This window comes from Balaenoptera acutorostrata, chromosome 3, assembly GCF_949987535.1.
Source record: "Balaenoptera acutorostrata chromosome 3, mBalAcu1.1, whole genome shotgun sequence".
In the NCBI taxonomy this organism is placed as follows: Eukaryota; Metazoa; Chordata; class Mammalia; order Artiodactyla; family Balaenopteridae; genus Balaenoptera; species Balaenoptera acutorostrata.
In genome coordinates this window covers 43,610,264-43,631,247 of record NC_080066.1, presented here as the reverse complement: position 1 = coordinate 43,631,247, position 20,984 = coordinate 43,610,264, and the positions used below count along the sequence as shown (strand labels likewise).

General features: G+C 52.3%; 1 protein-coding gene across 4 annotated transcripts in view; it reads right to left on the bottom strand.

The window, feature by feature from the left end:
* Positions 1 to 20,984, bottom strand: part of KLHL25 (kelch like family member 25) — a 48,493-nt gene that overhangs the window by 12,743 nt on the left and 14,766 nt on the right. Inside the window, exons 1-3 of one of the 4 annotated variants that reach the window (XM_057543458.1) lie at positions 10,004 to 10,110; positions 9,585 to 9,668; positions 2,017 to 3,821 (exon numbers count right to left, since the gene is read on the bottom strand). In XM_057543458.1, coding sequence (XP_057399441.1) covers positions 2,041 to 3,810 — 1,770 coding nt within the window. In that variant the 5' untranslated portion in view covers positions 3,811 to 3,821; positions 9,585 to 9,668; positions 10,004 to 10,110 and the 3' untranslated portion in view covers positions 2,017 to 2,040. Of the gene's footprint in view, positions 1 to 2,016; positions 3,822 to 7,998; positions 8,073 to 9,584; positions 9,669 to 10,003; positions 10,111 to 20,984 lie in introns of those variants that run through there. The other 3 variants (XM_057543457.1, XM_057543459.1, XM_057543456.1) reach the window with 3 other exon arrangements.

Below are 20,984 nucleotides of genomic sequence, written 5' to 3'. Positions count from 1 at the left end.
AGCTTTCAGCGTTCTTGTCAGCAGCTGCCAGGTCATTGAGGAAATTAATTTTTCAGCTCTGGCCAGCTCCTGACGGGGTTCCTGTGACCTGAACGGCACGGGGCTGGCTCCTCAGGGCGGCAGGAGCACAAGGCAGGTGCGGGCAGGGAGGGGCTGGGCCAGCCGGGCAGAGAAGCACCTCGGTGTACAGGACAGCCCGGGGCCGGGTGGGAAGGCCCCCCCTGCGTGACCCTGGGATCTCCCACCGACCCTGCTTCTTAGATCCCCCAGGACCTATGCCTCCTGACTCCCATCCACCGGGGGTCCCGGGACCTCACCGCCCCAAGGGCCAAGGACCCGAGGAGGGCTAAGAGTTGGGACCTGACTGTGGACGACCTTCTCCAGTGCCCACGAGTCCACCACTCCATTCCAGCCCCTGCCCCTGCGCCCCTGCCAGGCTGGCTCAGGACACCCTAATCCAATCTCAGTGCCTGCTGTGGATCCTGCCCCAGCGGGGCTGCAGGAAAGATCCCACCCACCCCTCAGAAGAGGCCCTCCAGGACATGCTGGTCCTTCGTTCTGCCCTCTCCCTTCCCCTGACTCTGCACCTGTCCTGGGACCTGGGCAAGTCCCTCCTCCTGTCTCCCTGTTCCTCTGTCACCCAGAGGAAAGAGCGCCTGAAAGTGTCCCTTTGCCCCTGGCATCCACTGTCACCTTCCCTTTTCAGGCAATGATTTCATATAATGCTGGCGCTAAGAACAGAGAGCAAGATAACTCGGGGTAACTTGGGCAGCACTGCAGCAAGCCCTGCTGGGGGGCTGTTCCCTCATGTAATCGTGACGCCCGCTCTGAGGACGGCCTTCTCTCCATCTTGCGGAGGGATGGGAGACAAGAGGTTCCCTCGCACACCAGTGAGCACACAGCTGCCCCCAGGAGAGGCAGGACCCAATCCCAGGGCCGTCTGGTCCCAGAGCCCTGGAACCACCAGATGTCCACAGTGGCACCCGGCCCCAGGGCGCCAGCTCCCACCTCCCTTTGAGCCCTCCATCCACTCCCCTCCTGTTGCTTCTCATGGGCCCCCCAGGGTGGGGCTCTCACCTTGGCTGCACACTGGACTCACCTGGAGCTATAACGGCTACTGAGGCCTGGGCCCCAGAGGCCCCGAATGGCCTAGCGCGAGGCCTGGGCTAAGCATTTGAGCAGGACGGAATTTGTGGCCTTGCCCCAACAGAGATCTGGCCTTTGTCCTTGGCTTCTGGGAGGTGATCTGGGTCACACCTGATAGGAGTGTCTTTGTTTAGGGTGGGGGCTTTGGGTCACACTGGACCAGCTGACTTGAGAGTAACCACGGGGACATGATCAATCGGTCATGCCCACGTGATGGGGCCCTGCTAAAAATTCTGGACATCGCAGCTTTTGTGAGCTCCCCTGGCGGGCAGCATTCCGTGCGTGCCGTCACTCGCTGATGCTGCGAGAGTAACGGTGTCCCAACTCCATGGGGAGTGGACAAGGGATGCTTTGCATTTGGACCCCAGTCCAGGACTCTGACCCATACATCTCTGCCCTCTGATCTTAATCTGTATCCTTTGCCCATAATAAACCATAACCGTGCACACATGCCTTCAGCACATTCATGAGTCCTTCCAGTGAGTGCTGGATCTGAGTCGGTTCTGGGCAACCCCGACCTCGCAGCTGGTGTCAGAGGGAGGGTGCCCTTGCGTGGAGACTGTGCCCTCAGACTTCACAGGTTGGCCTAGACTCCACACAGGATTGTCAAAAGACCCCCCGGGGACTCTGACCTGCGGCCATGCCTGGGAACCACCGCCCCAGTCTAAGATTGTCACCCCCATTTGGCAGAGGGGTTATGTGTTTTGCTCAAGATCAACTGCAAGTAAGGGGCAGAGCCAGGCTCCGGCTCCAGAGTTGAAAAAGGGTCCCAGAGCCCCCCAGTCACCTGCTGGCCTGCCTCGCCCGGCCTTCCGCGGAAGATGCAGCCTTTACCCGGAGTGGGATCAGGCCTGGGGTGCGGGGGCTCACCTGGTTGGGCTCTACAGGTGCGCCTCATGCGGGCAGGTGCTTCCAGGTGCTGACGAAGGCCGTGGGGATGAGCGAGTACGGCACGGTGGTGATGCAGTTCCACGTGTCCGAGGTGGGGTCATAGCAGTCCAGGGTCTTACACCGCTGGGTCCCGAAGTAGCCCCCCACCACGTAGAGCTTGTTGCCCGAGGCCAGGGCGTGGCAGGACATGCGCTTGGCAGTCATGTCCCCGATCCGCGTCCACTGGTTGGTCTCGCAGTCGAAGCGGTAGGCCGAGGCGGCTGTGAACTCTGTGTCGCCTCCCATGATGAAGATCTGGCTGCCCAGGACGGCGGCAGCAGTGTACCGCCAAGGCTGGGGACACTCGGCCTTGATCGTCCACCGGTTCTCTGTGGGGTCGTAGCACTGGACTTTGGACACCATGTCCCGGTGGATGCTGGTCCCCCCGAAGACAAAGAGCTTCAGCTTGGCGCTCACGACCGCGGCATTGCTGACGCCATCCCTCAGCGGGGCCACCATCGTCCACTTGTTAGCCTCGGGGTCGTACTTCTCCACCTGCTTCAGGGAGACAGACGGCGAGGCCGGGAAGACGCCAGCCAGGGACGTGTGCCCCCCGACCACGTAGAGGCAGTTCTCCAGCTCGGCCGAGCCGTGGCCGAAACGGGCGATGAGCATGGGCGCCGCCTTGGACCACTCCTCGTGGACGGTGTTGTACACCCACACGTCCTTGGAGACCCCGTTCTCGGAGCCCCGGCCCCCGGTCACGTAGACCTTGCAGCCGATGGCCGAGGCACTGAACTCCTTGCGGGGGCTGGGCAGGTCCGCCTTGGGGATGATCTCCTTGGCCTTGTGGTCCACCTGGTAGATCTTGTCACACATGAAGGTCTGGCCCCCGAGGATGAGCAGCGTGTGCCCGGCCCTGCGCGGCCGGGCGCAGGGGCTGGTGACCACACCGTCGTTCTCTAGGATGCGGGCCTTGCAGCGCAGCGCCTCGTCCACGATGAGCCGCGTGCGCTTGTCGGCCATGAGCAGGGCCTCGCCCGACACGGCCTCCTTCAGGCAGTCGGACGGCAGCAGGGCCAGCCGCACGCTGCGCAGCAGCTCAGGCAGGTGGGCCTTGCGCCGCTCCAGGTCGTGCCTGACCCACTGCAGGACGGCCTCGAAGACCACGCGCTCGTCCTCGGCCTCCAGCTCGTCACTCGAGATGAGGTCCAGCAGGGTGTCCTTGGACAGGCTGTTGAAGTCCTCGCTCTGCCGCACGGCCTCGAAGTGCACCAGGCACATGCGCCACGAGAACTCGTAGAGCCGCCGGCACTGGTGGGCGTCCGACAGCAGCATCATGCCCAGGCAGTTGGACGGGAACAGGTTCTTCTCCAGGAACTCAGCGGCCGCGTCGCGCACGTCGTGGAACTGCAGCATGTCGCCCGCCTCGAGCAGCGACTCGGCGTTCTCCTCGTTGATGACGATGCGGGACGAGTAGGCGAAGTCCAGCAGCAGCTCCAGCACCTCGGGGTGCAGGTTCTCCTGGAAGTTGACCGTGTCGTCGCGGCTCTCCCGCAGGCCGTGGCTGAACATGGCCTCGAAGTAGCGGCTGGAGGCGGCGAGCACGGCGCGGTGGCAGGGGAAGGCGCGGTCGCCGGCCCAGAGCGTGACGTCCGTGAACATGCGGTGCTTGCGCAGCGTGTTGAGGTGCGCCAGCACGCAGTCGGGGTGCGAGGCCTTGTGGAACAGCGTGATATTCATGGAGCCCGTGCTGCTCCGCGACTTGCGGGTCTCATGGACGCTGACCGACATGCTGAGCCAACCTGCCGGGGGACGGGGGACAAGGCCACAGGTGAGAGGGGCCAGGGCCTGGCGCCCCCGCAGCTCCCCGCTCAGCCCCCAAGCCTGGCCGGCCCGCCCCCTCCACCCCTGCTCTCTGCTCGGCTCTGCCAAACCCAGCCCAAGCCCCACCCCTCAATCTGCCAGCCAAGGACGACTCGGATGGTAGAGGCTGGGGTTCAGACCAACCGCTTTTGCACCAGCTCTGGATATGAGCCTCCTTGGGTAACCTGGAGCTGCAGCTGCCTCCCGTGGTTGCTAGAACGTGCAATAGTGTGCCCAGCCTGGTTAAGAAGACAGCAGGGCAGTGCTAAGGAGCGTGTGCTCTGGACGCATTCCACCGCCCGGGGCTGCCACTGTGTGGTCCCATTCTGCAGCCGGGGAAGCCAAGGCTCAGAGATGCAAAGTGGCGGCCTCACACGCTGCAGCCGGAATTCCCTCGTGGGCTGTCTGGTTCCAGCTCAATCTCTACCCCCCATTCGCCCAAGGAGACTGGGATTCCTGCAGGGGGACTTTTGAAAGCCGTTCCCAAGGAGCCACAGACCCCAAGCAGAGCCTTACGCCCCTCTCTGCTCTCAGCGCGCCCTGTCCTGAGCTGGGCTCCAAGCAGCCCTGGCCATGCCCCTCACACCCCTTGCCCTTGGAAAGTTCCCCAAGAACTGCTGTCACAGCCCAAGCGCTCAGCATGGACACGTTCTGCAAATCCAGGGCTCTCCAGAGGCCTCCGGACCCAGCCGCGATAAGCACGGTGTGGAGATGAGGCCAGCTAGCCTGCGGCTCACCCTCTGGACACCTGCTCGATTCTGAGGTCCCCAGGGGAAGCCAAGACAAAGTCCTGGGTGACAGTGGGACGCTAAAGCAATCCAGATTTGCCTCAACCAAAGCAGCAGGAAAACCTGCAGCCATCGGAGCCTCCCTGGTCCCGACAGGCGACTCCAGGCTCCTGGGCCACAGCAAACGCTCCACCTGCCCCCTCGTCTGGCGTCCTCTGCCAGGCCCGGGACTTGGGGCTCAGAGTGGGGGTCCCCAGAGCAGAAAGACACAGGCTCGTCACCCGCTGGAACGTGGGGATTCCAAAGCACTTGAATTACAGTCTGGCCGATGGCATGACCCAAGACCCCGCCGTGGTACTATGGGAATGAGGCTCAGCCAGACGGCAGGCAAAGATCCTAGGCCTCAAGAGAAAGTGGCCAAAAAGCAAACTGCATTCAGCGCCCTGACCCCAAAAGCCTGGGCTTCCTCCTTCCCTCTGGTAAGGAGGCCAGAAAAACCCCTTCTTTTTCATTTTTATTTTCAGAAGTGTAAGCTCCCCCCACTCCCCGCTCCAAGTCAATCTTGTACTTAAGTTATAACCTGGTAAAGGAAGGCTGCGATCTCACGCTTCACTGGATTGTAAATTACCGTCCAAGTGCACTGCTCTCTCCCTTGCTCACTCGTCTCCTGGCAAAGAGCCAGGGAAGCCACCGAGTGACATGATCAGAGCTGCCCGGGCAAGGCCCCTGCTCCCGGGCTGGGGCAGGGAAGACACAGGGGCTGGGCCTGGCCTTGCTGCTCTGGCCCCCAAGCTCCAGGCGGACTGCGGGCCGATGACCCGTCAGGGTCCCTGCAGTGCAAACCTGCCACTGCGGAGCACTGAGCTCCAGGTTAGAGGTTCGCCTGAGGGGTGTGTGTGTGTCCGTGTGCAGCCCACAGGGGCGGGAGAGCGCTGGACCCAACGTCCAGGCTGGACACGGTGATCCCCAGTCTACCACCTGCCCTAGGGCACCTCTCCCCGCCTCTGCAACTTAGTTTTCTCTATTGTAAGACAAAGTCCCTGCTCTGCTCGGGCCTCTGAGAGTCCCTCACTTGTTGGCAATTATTTACAGAGCTTGACCCCCGAGCCTGGCCCTGGGGCCAGGCGTTGCAGAGATGAGAGACTGCGCTGACCTGGCCGCAGAGGCTTCCTGGGAAGCCCCCCTGCCCCCCCAGGTCTGAACTGCCCAACCTGAATTCCAGCCTTGCCGCATGGCTCCCCAAATCTCACGTGACTGCTAAATCCTCGTTCCGGCTTCTGCCTCCTTGATCACCGGGCACTTTCCCAAATGTGGCCATCCACCCGGTGACTGTCCGTCCGGCTCCCGCGTGTCTGGGCTGTTGGAGGGACGTGGCCTTTGATCTGTGTGCCACCTGGGGGACTGGCTCAGAGGACTCCAATTCAGGGCCCCGATGCTGAGGCCTGACCTCGGTTCCTGCTGTTCCACAGGCCCCACCTGCTCTGGGTCCCTGAGCACCTCACTGCCCTCGCCCTGTGCCCCACCCCAGCCAGGAAACCAGGCTGCTTCTGAGCTCTGTGTGAACGTAGCCTTGAATGCTGGGGCTTGGACACCACGTGTGGTGCCCAACTCCTCCTGGACTCACTTTACAGACAGCCCCGGGTTGGACTGCCAGCTCTCTGCCGTGCAAACAGGACGTCACTAGTAGCTGCTCCTGGGGGGCGGTGGGCTCGGAGGCTGCCCACGGGGCCTGGCCCTGGGGCTAGCCAGAGAGTGGATGGCCCTGCTTTCCTCCCACAGTCACATGTGGACACACACCCTCAGCCCATCAGGCGAAGGCCCTCTTGGGTTTTCTGGCCCCGTGGGGCATGCTTCCCTCCCTCCCGGGCCCAGGTCCACGCTGAGGCAGCGGCACTGAGGCTGTGGGAATGGACTGGGCCCCCCTCCACTCGAGGGTCTGTGAACAGGGCCGCCCTGGGAGGGATCCAGGTGGAGACTCCCTTAGGAGGGCGTTAAGGGCAGGGCGAAGCAGGACTCAAAGACTGAGAAGGTGCCAAAAAGCAGGGCAAACCCCAACAGAGCAGCCACGTTTGCCCTGAGAATGAAGTCAAGTGGTGACCTCTGCAAGGGCAGCGCTGAGTGGGCAGCCCGGGACCCCTGAGCTGGCTCTGTCTCGCTCAGCACCAGGATGCCCGCCCGCTGCGCCAACTCCCGCCCCGGCCGAGAGCCCGCGACGCACGGACACACCCAAGCGGGTTCCCCCCCAGACGGCTGCCAGCCCAGGCTCCTCTGCGCAGAGCCGAGGGCAGCAGCACCTGCCAGGCGGGCCGGCTCCCCTGTCTGTCCCGCCTCCTCCCAGGAGGTGCCCGGACCTGAGCCAGTCTCCCAGGGACAGCCCCGAAGCACCAGGATTCTGGGGGGGGTGGGTGGAGAGTCTCACTGGCCCCAGTTTACAGACAAGGAGGCTGAGGCCCAGCCGCAGGGAGGGGGCTGCAGAGACTGCGAATCGAGCCTCCACCCAGGCCCGCGGGTGCCCGGGGCTGCCCTTCAGCTCCAGGCCAGCGGTGTGGGAGGAGAGGCCTGAAAGCCGGGGGCCCTGGATGCTGTGTGCCCCACCTCCACCAGAAAATACCCGGAAGCCGAATCGTTACCTCCACCGCAACGTGTCCAGCATTTCCCCCAAGCCTGTTCCTCCCCCGGTCTGGGAAATGCCACCAACACGCTCCTTGGTGCTCAAATCCCACCATCCCCACAACCAGCCCACCACATGTCCTGTGGCCACGCCTCCTACACGAGTCCTGGACCTGACCCTCCCCCCGACCCCTGTCTCTCCCCTGGACTAACAGAAACGCCCCTCGCCAGCCTCTGCTTCTGCTCGTGCCCTCCAGGGTCTGAATTCATCCAGAGACCAGAGTTACCTTTTAAACAGCATCACCTGGATCACAGCACGCCCAGCTCAAAACTCTCCAGGGCCATCCCAGCACCCTCAGTAAAATCCCAGGTCCCTACTGTGGCCTCCAGGTCTCCAATGGCTACCCCTGTGTCCTCACATCCTGCCACGTCCCAAAGAGCTGCCCCTCAGGCTGCGCTGGACTTGTCACTGGCCTCAGGACCTTTTCACATGCTGTTCTTCTGCCTGGAACGCGCCCCTGCCCACCCCATTTTTCCTGAGTGGCTCACTCTCGCACCTCCTGAGAGTGGCCACCTTGTTGAGGTCACCCCCTCCCACACCTCCCCTACTTCTGCCTTCGCAGCACCCGTCACAACTTAGCATCATGCGCTTATCTGCCTCCTGCATCTCTGGCCCCTGAAGGCGGGGACCGTGTGGTGCTGATGGGACCTGGCACAGAGTGACCACTTGACTGGACTAAATGACCAAGCTGAGACGCATATGGTGCATAAAGCTCACCTCACTGACATCCACTGCAGTGCTCGCCCAGCTGCCCTCCAGGCCCAGAGAAGATGCAGGCTGAGACGGCTGTGGATGCTGCCGAGGTAGCTGTGACAACGGGCGTGCATGGTGGACACGCAAGCCAGCACGGCCCCCTCCTGCTTGCCCCAACATCCAGCTGTTCTCAGGAACCACCCACCTCCACTCCAGGCTGTTTAGACACGGGATCCAAGGCGGGGCACCGGGCTGGCCAAAGTGGTGCATCCCTGGGCTCCAGCACCCTCCCAGCCACCGTGATGGACCCATACCCAGGATGAGCCCAGGACACTCTGACGGGCCCCACACCCAGGATGGGCCCAGGAGACTCTGACGGGCCCCACGCCCAGGATGGGCCCAGGAGACTCTGACGGGCCCCACGCCCAGGATGGGCCCAGGAGACTCTGACGGGCCCCACGCCCAGGATGGGCCCAGGAGACTCTGACGGGCCCCACACCCAGGATGGGCCCAGGAGACTCTGACGGGCCCCACACCCGGGATAGGCCCAGGAGACTCTGACGGGCCCCACACCCAGGATGGGCCCAGGAGACTCTAGTCTACGATGTTTACTCAGCTGCAGGGGGTGAGGCAGGCTCTGTTCCTGGGGCTGCTGACAGATTGAACCGAGGCTGGGAGCGGGAGTGCTGCCCGAGGTGGGAGCTGCACAGAGGAGGAGAGCGGGGCCCTCATGCCTGCTGACCTGAGCCAGTCCGCCCCCTTCCTTTCTGTCACTTGCCACCAGGAGTCCCAACTAGTGAAAGGATCACTGGGACGTCGGTTCCTGAATCAGGGATCAGGATTGCTGGCCTTAGTAAGGGGTCTTCGCTATGTGAGTCCTGCCACCCTTTCCACCTCCAGGGGAGGCCACCCTAGACACCAAGAACGGGCGTCATGAGGTGATTTCCAGCGTTCAGTACCAGTTACACACCCAGCCCTATGCAGGGGCTGGGGGATCCAAAGAGAGTATAAGAAAAAAGGTTCCCAGTGGCAGGAAGGGTGAGCACCAAAAGCGTGTGTGCAGAGTCACGTCTGTCCAGACTCTTGGAAGCCTGTCTCCATGGCCCCCTGCCTTTGGGGGCCCCCAAAAATCAGACACTCTCAAGCTGTACGTATCTCAGGACTATTTTGATGACCTAAGGGTCATCCCGGGTTTTGATGGATTTAAGGCACATAAATTAACTGCATGACACTGCCATGCTCCTGACGAGCAATTTATCATCCTGCTAAGAGGTACTGATCCACCTCCGACAATAGCTCTGCTTCCCCGACTGCAGTCCTTACCTACAGGAAAGAGGTTAAAACGCACCAAATAGAAGGGATGGGATCAAGATGGCGGAGGAACAGGATGGGGAGCTCACCTGTTCCCACAAAAACATTAAAAATACACCTACAAGTGGAACGATGCGCACAGAATGCCTACTGAACGCCGGCAGATGGCCTCAGACTTCTGAAAGGGCAAGGAAACTGCCATGTAACTGGGTAGGACAAAAGGAGAAAGAAAAAGAAAGAAATCGGGATGCGGCTTGCGCCCCAGGGAGGGAGCTGTGAAGGAGGAAAGATTTCCGCACCTTGGGAAGTCTCCTCACCGGCAGGGAGATGAGCCTGGACGGAGGGGGAGCTTCAGAGCCTCGGAGGAGAGTGCAGCAACTCGTCTGCGGAAGGCAAAACGGAGAGTAACCTGCAGAGGAGGTCGGCACCGCCACCCTGCGCTCCCCAGCCTGAGACTCTCATCTTTCGGTGCGGGTGGGGGCTGGGTGAAGCTAAAGCTCAGGCTTCAGAGGTCAGACCCAGGGAGAGGACCGGGGATGGCTGCATGGAGACAGCCTGAAGAGGCTGGAGTGTGGCCACTGAGGGGGTACTTGGAAGAAGCCTGGGCCTGCCAGAGAGGCAAGGCGCCATTATGGGGAGGGGGCATGAGGAGAGGAGTTGGACCACCAAAAGAGCTTCTTTCCCTGTGAGCGTTCCCAGGCAAGAGGACACCGCTTACCAGAGTTCCAGGGGTGGGCGTGAGTCGCTGCTATGAGACACGCAAGCGGGTGCCAAGCGCTGCCCCCAGTCTCCCAGGAATACACAGACAGCAGCTACTACTACGAGACCTGCGAACAGGCACCAAGCACTGCCCCTGCCATCCCGGGAGTGCACAAGGGCCACTGCACCTGCACACCCCATATCAAGGGGATAACAGCCAGCACACGCTGAAGAAAGAGACAGCAAACATCCAAACTAAAGGAAGCCCCTCTCTTCTGGAAAACATGGTGGAGTAGAAGGACTTGAGCCTACCTCCTCTCATGAAAACACCAAAATCACAACTAACTGCTGAACAGCCATCGACAAAAAACTCAGGGATCTACAAAAAAAAAAGATATTTTAGATTCAAAGACAAAGAAGGAGCCACAACAAGATGGCAGGAGGGAGGCTTTCACGACATAGTCAAATCGCATACCCACCAGGTGGGCGACCCACAAATTGGAAAATAATTATATCATAGAGGCTCTCCCACAGGAGTGAGAGTCCTGAGCCCCATGTCAGGTTCCCCAGCCTGAGGGTCTGATATCAGGAGGAGGAACCCCCAGAGCATTTAGCTCTGAAGGCCAGTGGGGCTTGAGTGCAGGAACTCCACAGGACTGGGGTAAACAGGGACTCCACTCTTAGAGGGCGCACCCAAGATTTCATGTACACTGGAACCCAGCTCAAAGCAGTAACTCCATAGGAGCCAAGGCTGGACCTACCTATGAGTCTTGGAGGGTGTCCTGGGGAGGCAGGGGTAGGCTGTGGCTGACTGGGGAGGGATCAAGGACACTGGTGGCAGAGGCCCCAGAGAATATTGATCAGCATTACCTCTCCTGGAGGTCACTATTTTGGCATCAAGACCTGGCCCTACCAAACAGCCTGCAGACTCCAGTGCTGGAATGCCTCAGGCCAAACAAACAGCAGGATAGGAACAGCCCCACCCATCAGCAGACAGGCTGCCTAAAGCCGTACAGAGCTCACAGCCACCTCTAAACACACCACTTGACATGGCCCTGCCCACTACAGGGACAAGACCCAGCTGAACCCACCAGTGGGCAGGCACCAGTCCCTCCGAAGCCTGCACAAACACCAGGACCAACTTCACCCACCAAGGGGCAGACACCAGAAGCAAGAGGAGCTATGATCCTGCAGCCAGCAGAAAGGAAACCACAAACACAGAAAGTTAGACGAAATGAGATGGCAGATAAATATGTTCCAGATGAAGGAACAAGACAAAAACCCACAAGAACAACTAAATGAAATGGAGATAGGCAACCTACCTGAAAGAGAATTTAGAGTAATGGTATAGTAAAGATGATCCAAGGTCTTGGAAAAAGAATGGAGACACAGATTGAGAGATGATTAACAAAAAGCTAGAAGATTTAAAGAACAAACAGAGATGAGCAATACAATAACTGGAATGAAAAATACACTAGAAGGAATCAATAGCAGAATAACTGAGGCAGAAGAACGGATAAGTGACTGAAAGACAGAGTGGTGGAAATCACAGCTGTGGAACAGAATAAAGAAAAAAAAATGAAAAGAAATAAGGTCAGTCTCAGAGACCTCTGGAAAACTATTAAACACACAAACATTTATAGGAGTCCCAGAAGGAAAAGAGAGAAAGGACGTGAGAAAATATTTGAAGACATAATAGCTGAGAACTTCCCTAACATGAGAAGGGAAACACTCACTCAAATCCAGGAAGCACAGAGTCCCATACAAGATAAACCCAGTGAGGAACATGATGAGATACATATTAATCAAACAGACAAAAATTAAAGACAAAGAAAGAATATTAAAAGCCACAAGGGAAAAGAAACAAGTAACATACAAGGGAATCCCCATAAGGTTATCAGCTGATTTTTCAGCAGAAATTCTGCAAGCCTGAAGGGAGTGGCACTATATATTTAAACTGATGAAAGGGGAAAATCTACAACCAAGAATACTCTAACCAGCAAGGCTCTCATTCATATTTGATGGAGAAATCAAAAGCTTTACAGACAACCAAAACCTAAGAGAGTTCAGCACCACCAAACCAGCTTTAAAACAAATCCAAAGGAAACTTCTCTAAATGGAAAAGAAATGGCCACAACTACAATAGAACCAAGAAAATTATGAATGGGAAAGCTCACCAGTAAAGGCAAACATAAAGTAAACATCTACACACAAATATAATATCAAAGCCAGCAATCATGAGAAGAATACAAATGCAGGATACTGGAAATGCACTGGAAATTAAGAGAGCAGCAATTTAAAACAATCTGGTATACATATAGACTGCTATAACAAAACCTCATGGGAACCACAAACCAAAAATCTACAGTAGAAACACACACAGAAAAGAAAAAGCAATCCAAATACAATACTAAAAGATAGACATCAAATCATAAGAGAACAAAAGAGGAAGGGAAGAAAAAAGACCTTCAAAAACAAATCCAAAACAATTAACAAAATGGCAATAAGAACATACATATTGACAATTACCTTAAATGTAAATGGATTAAATGCTCCAACCAAAAGACACAGACTGGCTGAATGGATACAAAAACAAGACCCATATTTATGCTGTCTACAAGAGACGCACTTCAGATCTAGGGACACATACAGACAAAGTGAGGGGATGGAAAAAGGTATTCCATTTAAGTGTAAATCAAAAGAAAGCTGGAGTAGCAATACTCATATCAGACAAAATAGACTTTAAAATAAAGACTGTTACAAGAGACAAGGAAGGTCACTACATAATGATCAAGGGATCAATCCAAGAAGAAGATATAACAATTGTAAATATATATGCACACAACATAGGAGCACCTCCATATATAAAGCAAATACTAACAGCTATAAAAGGAGAAATTGACAGTAACACAATAATAGTGGGAGACTTTAACACCCCACTTTCATCATTGGATTGATCATCCAGACAGAAAATTAAAAAGGAAACACAGGCCTTAAATGGCACATTAGACCAGATGGACTTAACTGATATTTATAGAACATTGCATCCAAAAGCAACAGAATACACTTTCTTCTCAAGTGCACATGGTATATTCTCCAGGAGAGATCACGTCTTGGGTCATAAATCAAGCCTTGGTAAATTTAAGAAAATCGAAATCATATCAAGCATCTTTTCCGACCACAACACTATGAGATTAGAAGTCAATTACAGGAAAAAAAAACTGTAAAAAACACAAACATGCGGAGGCTAAACAATATCTTACTAATCAAGCAATGGATCACTGAAGAAATCAAAGAGGAAATCAAAAAATACCTAGAGACAAATGAAAATGAAAGCAGGATGATCCAAAACCTATGGGATGCAGCTAACAGTTCTAAGAGGGAAGTTTATAGCAATATAATCTTACCTCAGGAAACAAAAAAAAATCTCAAATAAACAACCTAAACTTACACCCAAAGCAACTAGAGAAAGAAGAAACAAAACCCAAAGTTGGAAAAAAAGAAATGATAAAGATCAGAGCAAAAATACACTTGATCTTAGCCAAAAGGCCAAGAAGCAATAGAGACCAGAAATAAATGAAATAGAGAAGAAAACAATAGAAAAGATCAATGAAACAGAAAGCTGGTTCCTTCAAAAGATAAACAAAATTGATAAACCTTTAGCCAGACTCTTAGAGAAAAAAAGGGAGAGGGCTCAAATCAATAAAATTAGAAATGAAAAAGGAGAACTTACAATGGACACCACAGAAATACAAAAGATCATGAGACTACTACAAACAACTACATGCTACTAAAATGGACAACCTAGAAGAAATGGACAAATTCTTAGAAAGGTACAATCTTCCAAGAATGAACCAGGAAGAAATAGAAAATATGAACAGACCACAAGTAATGAAATTGAAACAGTGATTTTAAAACTTCCAACAAACAAAAGTCCAGGACCAGATGGCTTCACAGGTGAATTCTATCAAACATTTAGAGAAGAGCTAACACCCATCCTTCCCAAACTCTGCCAAAAAATTGCAGAGGAAGGAACACTCCCAAACTCATTCTACAAGGCCACCTATCACCCTGATATCAAAACCAGACAGAGATACTACAAAAAAAGAAAATTACAGACCAATATCACTGATGAATATAGATGCAAAAATCCTCAACAAAATACTAGCAAACAGAATCCAACAATACATTAAAAGGATCATACACCACGATCAAATGGGATTTATCCCTGGGATGCAAGGATTCTTCGATATCCACAAATCAATCAGTATGATATACCACATTAACAAACTGAAGAATAAAAACCATGTGATCATCTCAATAGATGCAGAAAAAGCTTTTGAGAAAATTCAACACCAATTTATGATAAAAACTCTCCAGAAAGTGGGCATAGAGGGAACTTACCTCAACATAATAAAGGCCATATATGGCAAACCCACAGCTAACATCATTCTCAATGGTGAAAAGCTGAAAGCATTCCCTCTAAGACCAGGAACTAGACAAGGATGTCCACTCTCGCCACTTTTATTCAATGTAGTTTTTGGAAGTCCTAACCACAGCAATCAGAGAAGAAAAAGAAAAGGAATCCGAATTGGAAAAGAAGAAGTAAAACTGTCACTGTTTGCAGATGACATGATACTATACATAGAAAATCCTAAAGATGCTACCAGAAAACTACTAGAGCTCATCAATGAATTCGGTAAAGTTGCAGGATAGAAAATTAATACAGGACTTCCCTGGTGGCACAGTGGTTGAGAATCCACCTGCCAATGCAGGGAACACGAGTTTGATCCCTGGTCTGGGAAAATCCCACATGCTGTGGAGCAACTAAGCCCATGGGCCACAACTACTGAGCCTGCACTCTAGAGCCTGCGAGCCACAACTACTGAGCCCTCGTGCCACAATTACAGAAGCCCACGCGCCTAGAGCCCATGCTCCACAATGAGAAGCCATTGCAATGAGAAGTACGTGCACTGCAACGAAGAGTAGCCCCCACTTGCCGCTACTAGAGAAAGCCCACGTGTGGCAACAAAGACCCAATAATAAATAAATAAAATAAATAAATTTATTTTAAAAAAAGAAAGAAAAAAAAAAAAGAAAATTAATACACAGAAATCTGTTGCATTTCTATATGCTAACGACAAAAGATCCAGAAAGAGAAATTAAGGAAACAATCCCATTTACCATAAAAGAATAAAACACCTAAGAATAAACCTACCTAAGGAGACAAGAGACCTAGCTGTACTCTGAAAACAATAAGACACTAATGAAAGAAATCGAAGATGACACAAACACATGGAGAGATACACCATGTTCTTGCACTGGAAGAATCAATATTGTCATAATGACTATACTACCCAAGGCAATCTATAGATTCAATGCAATCCCTATCAAATTACCAATGGCATTTTTCACAGAACTAGAACAAAAATTTTTTAAATTTGTATGGAGACACAAAAGACCCCCAATAGCCAAAGCAATCCTGAGAAAGAAAAATGGAGCTGGAGGAATCAGGCTCCCTGACTTCAGACTATACTACAAAGCTACAGTCATCAAAACAGTATGGTACTGGCACAAAAACAGAAATATAGCTCAATGGAACGGGATACAAAGCCCAGAAATAAACCCATGCACCTATGGTCAACTAATCTATGACCAAGGAGGCCAGAATATACAATGGAGAGAAGACAGCCTCTTCAATAAGTGATGCTGGAAACACTGGACAGCTGTATGTAAAAGAATGAAATTAGAACATTCTCTAATACCATACACAAAAATAAACTCAAAATGGATCAAAGACCTAAATGTAAGGCTGGACACTATAAAACTCTTAGAGGAAAACATAGGCAGAACACTCTTTGACATAAATTGCAGCAATACCTTTTTGGATCCACCTCCTAATGAAAATAAAAACAAAAATAAACAAATAGGATCTAATTAAACTTAAAAGCTTCTGCACAGCAAAGGAAACCATACACAAAATGAAAAGACAACCCACAGAATGGGAGAAAATACTTGCAAACAATGCAACCGACAGGGATTAATCTCTAAAATATACAAACAGCATATGCTGCTCTGTATCCAAAAAACAACCAACCCAATAAAAAAGATGGGCAGAAGATCTAAATAGACGTTTCTCCAAAGAAGACACATGGATGGCCAAAAAGCACATGGAAAGATGCCCAACATCGCTAATTATTAGAGAACTGCAAATCAAAACTGCAATGATGTATTATCTCACACCAGTCAGGATGGCCATCCTCAAAAAGTCTACAAACAATAAATGCTGGAGAGGGTGTGGAGAAAAGGGAACCCTCCTACACTGTTAGTGGGAATGTAAACTGATACAGCCACTACGAAGAACAGTATGGAGGGTCCTTAAAAAACTAAAAATAGAACTACCAAGTGATCCTGCAATCCCACTACTGGGCATATATAAGGAGAAAACCATAATTCGAAAAGATACATGCACCCGAATGTTCACTGCAGCACTATTTACAACAGCCAAGACACAGAAGCAAACTAAATGTCCATCGACAGAAGAATAGATAAAAAAGATGTGGTACATACCTACAATGGAATATTACTCAGCCATTAAAAAGAAGGAAATAATGCCATTTGCAGCAACATGGATGGACCTAGTGATTATCATACTAAATGAAGTAAGTCAGACAAAGACAAATATATGATATCACTTATATGTGGAATCTAAGAAAAATGATACAAATGAACTTATTTACAAAACAGAAACAGACTTACAGATATCGAAGACAAACTCATGGTTATCAAAGGGGAAACGTGGGGGGGGGGTAATGGTAAATTAGGAGCTTGGGATGAACATATACACACCACTGTATATAAGACAGATAACCAACGAGGACCTACTGTACAGCACAGGGAAGTCTACTCAATATTCTGTGATAACCTATATGAGAAAAGAATCTGAAAAAGAATGAATATATATGTCTAATTGAATCACTTTGCTGTACACCTGAAACTAACACAACATTGTAAATCAACTATACTCCAATGTAATATATATATAGTTTTAAAATTGCAAAAAGGGACTTCCCTGGTGGCGCAGTGGTTATGAATCTGCCTGCCAATGCAGGGGACACAGGTTCAAGCCCTGATCCGGGAAGATCCCACATGCCACGGAGCAACTAAGCCCATGCGCCACAAGTACTGAAGCCCACGCTCCTAGAGCCCGTGTTCCACAAGAGAAGCCACCGCAATGAGAAGCCCGCGCACTGCAACGAAGACCCAATGCAGCCAAAAATAAATAAATAATTTATTAAAAAATAAATAAATAAAATAAAATTGCCAAAAAAAAGCACCAAATAGCAAGGTGCCCAGCTCACCTTTCATCCTCCTTGGAAAGTTAGCCAAATACATACGTAAACAAACTAGCCAAGAGGCAAGACCCTCAGAAGAAAACTTGCCAAGCTCTCTGAAGATTCCAGTGACTAAGAGCTAAAGACCTCCACTCTCAGAGAAAAAGGCACCAGAGGCAATCACAGCTGCATTTCGGGGGTCACTCTCTGGGAGGCCCAGCTCTTCCTGCAGCGCTAATGCCCTCCCCGCCTTCCACCCCCAACCAGGAGTTAGCAATTTTCTAAATGAGGGTGTCAACTCCATCACTCTTCGCTGGTGGCCAGAGGGAGCCAGAAAATCCCAGGGCCCAGCTGAGGGGTTGCAGGTAATGTGGTTCTGACTCGCTCATCCACCAGAAGCTTCCCGAACAATTCCCACGTGCCAGGCAGGGAGACAGTGATGCACAGAGACAGGGTTCCTGCCCCCATGGGGCTGCACTCTGCGGTTGGCGGTATGGAAGGGGGCAGACAGACCAGCGATAAGGAACCAAACCAGTGAAGAGGACACTTTCACTTCCTGGGAGTTCTATGAAGAAAATAAAATGGCAATGGGCCACAGAGGGACAAGACGACGGTGGGCTCATTTAGGCCCCTGTGAAGAGGGGACACGTGGGATGAAACTTAAGTGATGAGCGGAGCCCAGATGTGATGGCGGGGAAAGGAGGGTTCAGGCGGAGAAGCAGCAGGTGCAAAGGCTGGGTGGAAACCATCGGCCCTTCAGGGAAGAGAAAGGCCAGGGACAGGCAGGGGCGCTATCACACAGGGCCAGTGGCACGTGAACCCTGGGGCCAGTCGTGTAAGTGAAGAATTCGCCTTGGACATTCCAGCTGCAGCAGGTGGACCCCAGCCCGCAGAGGGGAGGGGCAGCAAGTATTTTGAAGCTGTATCTCCCAGGGGGTTCTGCCCCAGCTGCACTGACACGCCTGTGACAAAGCAGCCCCGAGGAAACTCACAGCTCCTCAATGCCAGTGCACAGAAACAGGGCCCCTGAAGAGAGCCCAGCCCTTACCGGTGACCCTGCCAAAGTTAATTCACCTCTCTGCGCCTATTTTTCTCAATCATAAAGTGATGACGAAGACAGCTGCTACTTTATAGGTTTGTTTGAGACTTAAATGAGACCGTTGATGACAAGCATTTGGGATGGCCTGGCCCTCTCCTGCTTACTCAGTCAGCTGTTTTATTATTGTTGCTGTCGTCATTACCACCGTCACTGAATAAAGAACACAGCAGACAGTACCCCAACCTCCACTTTGAATAAGGGGATTTTCACTGTCTACTCTATTCATTTTTAAGTTGTTTGATTTTTTTTTTTAAATGAGTATGTAATATTTTTATAGTCAGGAAAAACACTAAAGGTTTTCTTCAAGCCTGCTGGATCTGGGTTACTCCAGAACTGTGATAATGAAGGATTCCAACACTATCAGATATCAGGGCTATGCAGGGCGGCGTGCTGCAACAAGGTTCCCAGGAGCGGGGTTCCGAGAGGACGCCCCACGATACTGCAGCTCAAATCCCCACCCTGCCCAAGTCTGGGGGACACACACCCCTCGGGGAGCCCACGGGGTGCAGGGGCAGCCATCGTCCAATGTTCAAGTGGAAAACAAACTAAGCGCCGCGTGAAACAGACAAATCTAATTGTTAAGTGAAAGTAAAATCAGTATGACCACTGTAACTGAATCAGAGCCACAGATCATTCTAGATACAAGTGAATTATCAGACAATGGGTCCTTTCCCTAGATGTTTCTACCTTCCAATGGCCCTTTCTTTTAAAAAGAAACCAAAAAACAACTTTATATATATATATATATATATATATATATTTATTCAAAAGTCGTATTACCTGAATTTTTATTGAAAATGCAACAGGTTAAAACTGTTTATATTTTTTGCTGTGTATTTATTTATTTTGATCTTGTTTTTCAGCTTTTGATTTTGAAAGACTTCAAATCCGCAGTAAAGTGACGGGAATTGTGTAACGCACGCCTCCTGCTCTCCCGAGGTTAGCCTGCTGGATGCTACTACGCCCTACCCCAGCCCCCAGCCTCACCCCATCCTTGCCTCACTGCAAGCCCCGGCCCTCCTGCAGGCAAAGGGGCTGGCCATGGGGGTGGTGGTTCTAGAATGGAGTGAGGCTCAGGGAAGGGGTGAGGGTGTCTGCTTCATACCCTGCTTGGTAATACACGGGATTCTCTTCAAGGCAGTACCAGGATGTCCCACAAAGGGTGGAGCCCGCCCCTGAGCTCACCCCCCTCTGGACAGAACCCCAAGCCTTCCACACCCTCTGACAAGGCACACTGGTTCCCACCTGCTGTCCTGAGGGTGTGAGCAACGCTGCAACTGTATCCTCTCGAAAGGGTCACACACGCTCACATCCACAGTCCCAGGTGGGCAATGAATCCTACACATGGCCCAACTTCCTGCACCCAAAGCCGGGAAGGGGAACGTGGTCCCAGCAGACCCAGAGGGGCAGGCAAATGCCTCGGTGCCTTCTCCACGTGCTCCAGCCTTTTTCCTTAATGCACACGAATGTTAGGCACACTTGAGGAAGGGCAGCCAATTTAGCTCCTGTGATTGATAGCCAGGTCTCAGGCTGACGGCAGCCTCTGGTCAACGGGGAGCCAGAGCTGTTATTCCGAGTTGATAGATGCTATGGGGATGGACGCCAGCTCTGCCGGGGTGGGCGGGCCACTTCTGGAGGAAGGGTCTGGGTGGTGCACTGCCCTGGCCTTTCCCAGGCAACAGGCTCTGCCTTCCCAGAAAAGGCAGAGGACAGGGGTAAGGGCTCAAGGCCTGTGAAACTCTGCTGTAGGAAGAAGCAACACCTGTTGCAAAGAATCAACAGGGAATTCTGGTCGGGAAGGGAGCCACATGGAGCGCATGACTACCATGTATCCACACTGTGTTGGGCATCTTACATGAAGATTTCATCCTCACACCAAGCCTGACAAGGTTATGACTCTGTTTTAATCAAGATGGGCTAGGTTGGGCTTCCCTGGTGGCGCAGTGGTTGAGAATCTGCCTGCCAATGCAGGGGACATGGGTTCGAGCCCTGGTCTGGGAAGATCCCACATGCCGCGGAGCAACTGGGTCCGTGAGCCACAATTACTGAGCCTGCGCGCCTGGAGCCTGTGCTCCGCAACAAGAGAGGCCGCGATAGTGAGAGGCCCGCGCACCGCGATGAAGAGTGGCCCCCACTTGCCACAACTAGAGAAAGCCCTCGCACAGAAACGAAGACCCAACACACCCATAAATAAATAAATAAATAAATAAATAAATCCAAAGTTTAAAAAAAAAGAAAAAGATTGTATTGAATGTATTAATCAATGAAGAAACAAGGTAGATATTAAAAAAAAAAAAAAAAAAAAAGATGGGCTAGGTTGTGCTGCAGCAACAAACACCCCCGAATCTCAGTGGCTTTGAGGACAAAGACACATCGTGCTTACGCTACATGCGCTGTGGATTAGTTGGTGGTTGGGGCGGGAGGGGAGGAGAGAGTACTCTTCTCATCACTGTCACTCCCAGGGACCCAGATGACAGAGCAGTCGCCATGTCACCAGTCACCATGCTAATGGGAAAATAGAGAACGCTCTGGAAAGTGGCACTGCCAATTCGGTGCTTGGCCTTAGA